At 53.3% G+C, this 10,109-nt stretch overlaps 2 protein-coding genes across 2 annotated transcripts; one reads left to right on the forward strand and one right to left on the reverse strand.

The window, feature by feature from the left end:
* Window positions 1-211: 211 nt before the first annotated feature.
* LOC135273238 (golgin subfamily A member 6-like protein 22) lies at window positions 212-5,630 on the reverse strand. The gene is made up of 3 exons (XM_064372125.1): window positions 5,433-5,630; window positions 3,964-4,311; window positions 212-911 (listed from the first exon to the last, which is right to left on the reverse strand). The coding sequence occupies exons 1-3, from the start codon at window positions 5,628-5,630 to the stop codon at window positions 816-818; spliced, it is 642 nt and encodes a 213-aa protein (XP_064228195.1). The 3' UTR covers window positions 212-815.
* A 2,178-nt stretch (window positions 5,631-7,808) lies between these two features.
* On the forward strand, window positions 7,809-9,898 carry LOC135273239 (histidine-rich glycoprotein-like). The gene is made up of 4 exons (XM_064372126.1): window positions 7,809-8,231; window positions 8,277-8,722; window positions 9,446-9,508; window positions 9,736-9,898. The coding sequence occupies exons 1-4, from the start codon at window positions 7,809-7,811 to the stop codon at window positions 9,896-9,898; spliced, it is 1,095 nt and encodes a 364-aa protein (XP_064228196.1).
* The last annotated feature ends 211 nt before the right edge of the window (window positions 9,899-10,109 follow it).

The raw sequence follows: 10,109 nt of genomic DNA on the forward strand, positions 1-10,109 counted from the left end.
TAGGCCTTTCTCATTCATTCCTTTATTTCACAAACCTTTATTGAATGCCCGCACTACCTAAGGCATTGATGCTGTAGCCGTTTAAGTTTACAGCTGAGCAGAGATGAGACATCACACAAAGAGACACAGTTCAAGGTAGGCTGCCACAAACACCACAGGAGCAGGTTAACTAAAGGGATCACAAAGTTGTAAGTAGCTATCCCTTACCTCTGGTTCAGACAACCGAGAAAGACTTCACAGAGGAGGGGCTGTTCTGGCCACGGCTGAGCTAGCAACAGATATGGATGGACAAGGGAGAAACTCGCCTTACTATTCTCAGTCACTAGCAAATGTAAACATTAAAGGTTTCTGTCATCCTGGGGCTGCAGCTTACAAAGGAAGTGCTTTATACATACTAAAAATGAGAGGAGAAAGAAAACAGGATCCTCATTTTAGGTATGGAATCTCTAACCCTGCTTTCCCTGACTCCCACCCCTCAGATACTCCTCCTTTTCGGGCTTTGTTGTAGATCTGGATCCTGTCCTTCTCCCCCAACTTGTGATAGGGAATCCTAACATTCACCATTGATAATACAGATTATCCTTTTAGGGGAGTGGCAATCTCCCTGGGGTCAGAAAGTGAGTGCGTGTTAGCTACCAGGCTCATGCAGCCACACTGAGTCCAGGCCAGTGTTCCTACCACTGCACAGTTCCCTGGCAAGAGAACTCGTGGAGATAGTATCTGGGAGAGGAAAGGGAATCCAGAGCAGCACTTCTGAAGGCTGTGGGGAGGGACTGCAGGCTGTGAGGCTTTGTTCCTGGCTCCTTTTCCTCTTCCTACTCCGTTAGCAGTAAGAGCTCCCCATCCATGTTTGGGCTACGGCCATGCCGTGTGGCAGTACAGTCAGCAGACAACTGCCCTGTGTTTTTAAGCTTTAAAAAACAAAGACACTAAAAACTGATAAACAACCAGCTTTTCTTTGCTTCCTTAGATCAGTAAATTTAAAAAAAAAAAAGCAGAAGAAGCAGGGAAAAGAAAACACAGAACTGACCTAGAATTGCCAACCTTTTATTTTGGCATCTAAGAACATTTTGAAAAATAAGCAAACTAGAAAAGCCTCTATTTCAGTAAAGAGCAGTCCTTTACGTAGAGTAAATTCAGATTACAAAAACAAACATATGATGTTTTATCTGTTATTTGAAAATCATTTTTCCTTGGACTAGTAAAAGTAAAAATTGCATCATGTGGCCCCATCTGTAGTACTTAGAAACAACTACGGGCCGTTTAAGTTTCTATAAGTGTGGCTCAGGGGCTCAAAAAAGAAGGGGGAAGAAAGTGTGGTGTGCACGTGGTATGTGTGTGAGGTGGGAAGGATATGTGTGTGGTATATATGGGTTAAACGTGTGGGGTGTGTGAGGTGGGCATGGTGTATATGTGGTGTGTAAGAGGTGTTTCTGATATATGTGCAGTGTGTGAGTGATATATGTGTATATGTGTGTGATATACGTGTGAGTGATATATGTGTATATGTGTGTAGTGTATATGGGTTAAGTATGTGGTACGTGTGAGGTGGGTATATGTGTGTAGTGTATACGGGTTCAGTGTGTGGTGTGTGTGAGGTGGGCATACGTGTGTAGTGTATGTGGGTTAAGTGTGCGGTGTGTGTGAGATGGGTATGTTATGTGTGTGGTGTATCTAAAGTGGGTATGATATATGTGTGGTGTGTATGTAGTGCATATGGGTTAAGGGTGTGGTGTGTGTGAGGTGGGTATATGTGTGTAGTGTATATGGGTTAAGTGTGTGGTGTGTGTGAGGTGCATATGTTATGTGTGTGGTGTATCTAAAGTGGGTATGATGTGTGTGGTGTGTGTCTAGTGTATATGGGTTAAGGGTGTGGTGTGTGTGAGGTGGGTATATGTGTGTAGTGTATATGGGTTAAGTGTGTGGTGTGTGTGAGGTGCGTATGTTATGTGTGTGGTGTATCTAAAGTGGGTATGATATATGTGTGGTGTGTATGTAGTGTATATGGGTTAAGGGTGTGGTGTGTGTGAGGTGGGTATGCTGTATAGGTGGCATGTGGTGTGTGTGAGGTGGGTAAAATATGTGTGGCGTGTGTGTGGTGCATATGGGTTAAGTGTGTGTGGTGTGTGAGGTGGGTATGATATGTGTACGGTGTGTACGAGCTGGGCATGGTATATATGTGGTGAGTGGTGTGTGAGGTGGGTATGATATGTTTGTGGTATATGTGTGGTGTATACGGGCCGTGTGTGGTGTGTGTCAGGTGGGTATGATATGTGTGTGGTGTGTGTGTAGTATATTTGGATTAAGTGTATGGTGTACCTGAAGTAGGTATGATATGTGTACGGTGTGTGTGAGGTGGGCATGGTATGTGTGCTGTGTGTGGTGCATATGAGTTAAGTATGTGGTGTGTGTGAGGCGGGCATACTATTTATGTAGTGTGTGAGGTGAGTATGTGCAGTGTGTATGGGGTATGTGTGTGAGGTGGGTTTGATATGTGCATATGTGCATGTTGTATGTATGTGAGGAGGGAATGATTTGTGTGGTGTATATGGGTTGAATATGTGGGGTGTGTGAGGTGGGCATGGTGTGTATGTGGTGTGTGGTGTATGAGATATATTTACGATGGGTGTGTGGGAGGTTGGTATGATATGTATGTGGTGTGTGTGTAGTGTATATGGGTTAAGGGTGTGGTGTGTGTGAGGTGGGTATGATGTATATGTGGTATGTGGTGAGTGTGAGGTAGTTATGATACTTGTATAGTGTATATGGGGTGCCTGTGAGGTGGGTAGGATATGTGTGTTGTGTGTGTAGTGTACACAGGTTAAGTGTGTTGTGTGTGTGAGGTGGGTATGATGTGTGTGGTGTGTGTGGTGTATATGGGTTAAGTGTGTGTCATGTCTGAGGTGGGTATGATGTGTGTGGCGTGTGAGGTGGGTATCATATGCGTGTGGTGTATATGGGGTGTGTGTGTGTGTGAGGTGGGTATGATAAATGTGGTGTATATGGGTATGTGTGGTGTGTGTGAGGTGGGTATGATATGTGTGTGGTGTGTGTGTAGTGTATATGGGTGTGTGTGAGGTGGGTGTGTATAATGTATATAGGTCAAGTGTATGGTGTGTGTGAGGTGGGCATGGTATATATGTGGTGTGAGAGGTGATATGTGTTGTGTGGTGTGTATGGGGTATGTGTGTGAGATGGGTATGATATATGTATGGTGTGTGTGAGGAGGTTATGATATGTGTGCTGTGTGTGTGGTGTATATGGGTTAAGGGTGTGGGGTGTGTGAGGTGGGCATGGTAAATATGTGGTGTGAGAGGTAAGTATATGTGTTGTGTGGTGTGTATGGGGTATGTGTGTTAGATGGGTAGGATATATGTATGGTGTGTGTCAGGTGGGTATGATATGTGTGCTGTGTGTGTGGTGTATATGGGTCAAGGGCGTGGGGTGTGTGAGGTGGGCATGGTATATATGTGCTGTGAGAGGTGAGTATATGTGTTGTGTGGTCAGCTGCTGATAGGTGGCCACATACTGCTGCAGGAGACCCAGGGACTGGTCTGGCTTCTGCCGATGTAGACTCTGAGCCTCTTCAGCTCCACCAGCAGGATAGGCATCAGGGCAGGTAGTGGCTAGCTTCCAGATTCTGGGCCCATAACGTAGCCAGAACACTGTGGGGCTCTGTCACCTGCACAAGCCCCTAGCCCCTTGCTCCAGGACTAAGTGACTCCCTCCCTTGCCTAGAGCACCGTCCCTCCCCAGCCTCAAATCTCACAGCCTTCTTCCTACCATTTAAACTGTAGGCCACAGACTGGTGGAAAAGCAGAGGGAGCCATCCACCACCTGCCAAGTTGTGATGAGGTCGACCTACATGGTGTCCAGGGTTTGCACACGCCTGTGCCTGCTGCCCTAGAGCTCGGCCTTCCACCGCAGTTCCCACAGTGTCTCCTCCAGCTCCCGTAGCCTCACCTCCTGCTCCCGCATTTTGTGTGCCTGCTCCTGGATCTTCTCCTGCTGTTCCAGCATCTTGTGCCCCTGCTCACGGATCTTGTGCTCCTGGTCCCGGATCTTCTCCTGCTGTTCCAGCATCTTGTGCCCCTGCTCACGGATCTTGTGCTCCTGGACCCGTATCTTCTCCTGCTGTTCCAGCATCTTGTGCTCCTGGCCCCAGATCTTACCACTCTGCTTCCAAATCTTTTCTTCCTGCTGCTGGTACAGGTGACTCCAGCATTTATTTTCATCCAGCTGGGTTTGGAGTTCTCCTGACACTCTCTCAACCTCCTGCCTCAGGTGCATGGCCTCCTCCTGTAGCTGCTGCTGAAATAGTCAAAGTGTTGGTTTAAACCTCAGAAGGAAATCGACTCATGAGCTAGCCATAGAAATGTCATCTATAAAATAATGGTTTTCATCCATGATGCTTAAAAAATTTATTTTTTCTAAGACCTAACCCTGAGATTCTGATTCCCCAGGCAGGGCCACAATTCGTAGATTTTTAGCACACTCTACAGGATTCTATGGCGGGACCAGCACCAGGACCCAGATTTTCCAGCTCTGGGCTGGAGCCTCCCCATACTAAGTTAAGACTGGCAGTCCACTCTAAGGCTCTGTTCTCCACCCGGGTCCCGCAGGGCACGCCCCTAGCGGGTGTCCTCCCACCATGCTCCCTCCTGCCTGGGCACACCAAGGCCCGCTGCCCGGCCCGTGGAGCCCTGCTTGGGGATCGGAGGCTTCAGTGTTCTCCTTGACCAACTGCGGCTAGATCTCCCACCAGCAGCCTTGCCAGGCAGTGCCTGCGGTGGGAAAGGGGCCCGGCTGGCCGACGGGCAGGCCCGCACCACGCCCCCAACTCGGCGCCTGCAGCCAGGGCAACCAGGTGTGGGTTTTTTTAATTGAAAAGTTGTTCCCTCTGAGCCCTATTATAAAGGGAAAGGGAAAGTGGCGAAGATCCGGGCTCGGGTTCTCCGGGAGCAGCGAACCCAGAGGCAACACCAACCCAATTGCCGCCAGGCAGTGGGACTTGAAGCCGGTGCCAAGCGGGGCCTCGGAACGCACCAGCGGCCAGGCCAGTCCAGCGGGACTCCAGCGGGCGCCCCGCCCCCGCGTGAGACAGCGCCTCTAGCAGGCACCGGGTGGCCATTCGCTGCGGTGTCCCGCCCGGGATGCAAGAGCCGCCGCCAGGTCCCCGCTGCACCCGCCCGCCGCTCGTGGGAGGGGAAAGGGGCCAGTAGGAGAGGAGTGGGGCCGCCAGGTGCACCCCCAGATCCCAGCAACAACCGCCCCGCAGCCCCGCGGCCCCTGCGAACCCAGAGGGCAGCGCTCGGGAGCACTCCGGCCGCAACCTCCGCGCCGCCCCCTACGCGTCCGGGTCCCTGCGGTGCCGCGCGACGCCCCAGGCTGCCAACGCCAGCGAGTCAGGCAGCCCGGGTCTCCCAGCTTACCTGGCCAGGGCACGGGGCTGCTTCAGTGCCCTGCCGTCCTGCCCCGTCGCCGCCCGCTCGGTCCGCGAAGCCGATCTCTTGGGAGCCCGGGCCGAGCAGCACACACCCACTGCTAAGGAGCCGCGAAGCTGCAGAGCCGCGGGCGCGTCCGGGAAGCGGCCTACGGCAAGCCCGCAGGGCCTCCTCCACCGAGCACATGCGCACTCACCTGAGGCTGCCAGACCGGCCGCCCAGTCTGGCCGCTTCACCCCACCGTCTCTCGGATCACTGGGGCGTGAAACCCGAGCGGTTGGCCGCGCATGTCCCGCAGGCTCAGGTCAGTGCGCGTGCGCCCGGTAGAGACGGCCCTGCGCGCTTGCCGTCTGCCACTTCCGGGACGCGCCTGCGCCCACGCCGCTTCCGGGACGGGTCTGCGCCCAAGCCGCTTCTGGGACGCGCCGGCGGCAGCTCCGCTGCAGAAGGTTTGTGCGGCTCCGCGCGGCCTCGCTGAGGAGGTCGGCTTCCCTGACGGAGCAGAAGGCGACTCCGCGGGACGACAGCACGCTGCAGCAGCTCCGCACCCTGGCCAGGTAAGCTGGGGGGTCTCAGGCTGCTGGACTCGCAGGCGGCGGCAGCCTGGGGTCTCCCGCGGCGCTGCAGGCACCCGGACGCGTAGTGGGCGGCCGGAGGTTGCGGCCCCATTGCTCCGGAGCGCTGCCTTGTACTCGGCGGAGCTGCGGGGCGGTTGTTGCTGGGGTCTAGGGGAGCAGCCCAGCGGCCCCACTCCTCTCCTACGGGCCACTTCCTGCTCCCACGAGCTGTGGAGGGGGCGTGCAGCGGGTACTAGGCGGCGGCTCCCGCATCCCTGGGTTGGGTTGGGGAGCCTGGCCGCGAATGGCCACCTGGTGCCGGCTAGAGGCTGTGTCTGGGGGTTGGAGGGCACTCGAGTCCCGCCGCCCGGCTGGGTGGGCCGCTGGTTGGTGGTGCATTCCTCCATCCTCCTTGGCGCTGGCATCGAGTCCCAGTGCTGGGCGGCAACTGGGTTTGGGTCGCCTCTGGGTTCGCTGTCCCCGGAGAACCTGAGTCTGGATCTTTGCCCCCTTCCCTTTTCCTTTATAATAACGCCCAGAGAGAACAACTTCTCAGTTAAAAGACCCCACACCCCGTTGCCCCTGGGCTACAGGCACCGGGTTGGGGGCACGGGAAGGGGGGCGGGACCTGCCCCTGGGCCGGGCCCCTTCCACAAGGTGTGCACTGCCTGGCAAGGCTGCTGGTGGTAGATCTGGCTGCAGATGGTGAAGGAGAACATGGAGGACAGTTCCCCGCCCTTTGGCTGTGCTGAGCCCATCTGGAGTGTTTCTGGTTCTAATCAGAAGTGGAACAGTTTCAGTGCATCTTAGAGGTTCACGTGAGTGATGAACTTGGGTGGAGATGGTGACACAGCTTGTTCTCTCCTCCTAGGCTCTTAGTGCATCCAAGATCCTGAGCGGCCAGGGGCCTGGCCACTCCCACAGCGAGCCCTACCTTGGCTGAGCTTGTCACCGCTGCGTGTCCCGGGCTGCCGGCCTGCCTGTCATCTGCAGTGCACAGGTACGCATGTGTGTGCATAGGTACACGCACCACACACATACCATGACTGCCTCACACACAGCACACCCATACCCCATGCACACCACACACATATCATACCCACCTCTCACACACTACACACATGCTATGCCGACCTCACATACACCACACACACACCCCATACCCATCACACACAACATACATACCCACCTCACATACACCACACACATACCCTATACACACCACACACAACAGACATACCCACCTCACACACTACACACCACGTATACACCATGTCCACCTCACACATCCCACACATTTAACCCATATACACCACACACACTACACACATATCATATCCCCCTCACATACACCACACACATAATATACCCACCTCTCACACACCACATATATACCATGCCCACCTCACACACACCACACACTTAACCTATATACATTATACACACCCACCTCACACACACCCATATACACTACACACACACCACACACATATCATACCCACCTCACACACCACACACCACATATATATGTGTCCTCCTCAGACACACCACACACTTAACCCATGTACATCACACACACCACACATGTATCATACCCACCTCACATAGACACCATACACTTCTCATTCTCACCTCACACACCACACAGCACGTATACACTGTGCCCACCTCACACACCCCACACATTCAAGCCATATACACCACACACATTCCACCCACATAACCATGTCCACCTCACACACACCATACACATATCATACCCACCTCACACACACCACATGTGTATAACAACCTCGTCACAGACACCATGTATATACCGTGCCTACCTCACAAACACCAGCCACTTAACCCATACGCCCCACACACACACCGTACACACCACACATATACCCACCTCACACACACGACACACATATGCCGTACACACCACGCACAACACACATATCATACCCACCTCATACACCATACCCTAGATATATACCATGCCCACCTCACACACGTCATACATACATCATCCCTACCTAACACACACATCCCGTACACACCACATACAACACACATACCCACCTCACACACCACTTATATGCCATGTCCATCTCACACAGACCACACACTTAATGCATATACACCACACATACTACCATGTCCACCTTACACGCATTATACACATACCCACCTCACACACCAGACACCCTTAACCCATATACAACACACACCACATATATACCATGCCCACTTCACATACCCCACACACTAACCTTTATACACTACAAACAAAGCACACACATATCATATCCATCTCACACACACCCCACACACCGCAGGTACACCACACACATATCATACCCACCTTACACACCACACACCACATATATACCATGCCCACCTCAGACACACCACACACCTAACCCACGTACATCATGCACGCCACGCACATATCATACCCAACTCACACACCATACACATATCATACCTTCCTCACACACATACCCCATACACACCATGCACAACACGCATATCATATGCACCTCACACACCACAAAGCACATATACACCATGCCCACCTCACACACAGCACATACTTAACCCATGTACACCTCACAGATCCCACACACATACTTCATGTACACCATGTCCTCTCCACACGTACTACACACCACAGATATACCTCATACACACCACAGACAGCATACACACCACACACACCACGTACTACCATACGTACACAACATACAGATTTTGTAAACACCTACACACCCTATACATGCCACACACCTTACACACTTCATAAATTCTACACACACAGCACAGCACACTCCACATACACGTTACATCATCCATACAGCACATCACCTTCCACACAGATGACTTACTTACACTACACAGATACCACACACACCACATAATATACATACATACACCATATACACCTAAGACACACCACACACACCCCATACACACCACACACACCCCATGTATACCACACAGTACACCATACACGCTACACCATACACACGAAACATACACACTCAACCCTTCCATACTACATCACACTCCACACATACCAGACATGCATCACATACACCACAACCACATACTGTACACTGTATATTGCACACACTCACCCTCAAGGATGCCCCGCCACCACACACACACCCACCCACACACTTCACACTCCTTACCCACCACACTACACACGCTGTATCTCACGCACACATACCACAGCCCTTGCCACACAAGCTACCCGTTGAATGAAATGGAATTATTTAGTTTTCCCAAAATTTATACTGCCCATCTGGGCAACCCCAGCTATCCTGGCCGACACATTCCCTGGTCCCGCCCCTCCTTGGGTCAGCGCTGCCTCCAGTGTTTCTGGTGTCTCTGGCTGTGCCATGGGGTGTGCTCACGTCCCGATTGCCTGGGAGGCTGGCCCCTCTGCCCCAGTGCCGCCTTCCAGGAGGAGACTGGCCTTTTTGCCACCTCTCCTGACGCCCAGAGTGGCGGCGGGTATGCGAAGTCCTGCTTCCTCCCCTCGGTGCCAGGAGCCTGCAGGTGGCTTTTTCTTAGGCCTCTGGGTCAGGGTCCCTCCAGTGAGGTGAGGCAGGGGTTTCTCCTCTCCCAGGAGTGGCCACTATGCAGGGGACGCGATCTGGGTTTCCCAGTCCGGGGCGTCGAGGATGCCCTGCTCTCTGTGCTGATTCCTGGTTGACCATGGGGGCTGCCTCCCCCTGCAGCCTGGGCTGGAGAGGGTCTCCTGAGCCTAGGATTTGTGGGGCAGGAGGGCTGATGTTACACGGTCGTGGAAGCTGCTGGGGCTCCCCGTGGTGTCCGGGGAATGAGTGGATAAAGCTGGAGCTTGCGGCTGTGTGCTCGCGGGCCTCCCTCGGTGGGCGCTAGCAACACTGGCAGGGGGGCCCTTGGAGTGGGCTCCATGTCTGTGCTGGTACTGGCACCTGCAATGGGTTACTGAGTCTTCCCTCTCATTTGTTAAGAATTGTGGTCTGTGCCTTTCCCCACTGTTGGGCTCTTGGGCTCCTGGGGTTCTGGGCTGGGAGAAGCTGCCGGCTGAGCCCCGTGGGTGTGAGTGTGTGTGAGCAGGAGAGGTGGG

This window comes from Aotus nancymaae, unplaced genomic scaffold (genome assembly GCF_030222135.1).
Source record: "Aotus nancymaae isolate 86718 unplaced genomic scaffold, 86718_ANA_hifiasm-v0.15.2.pri h1tg000540l, whole genome shotgun sequence".
In the NCBI taxonomy this organism is placed as follows: Eukaryota; Metazoa; Chordata; class Mammalia; order Primates; family Aotidae; genus Aotus; species Aotus nancymaae.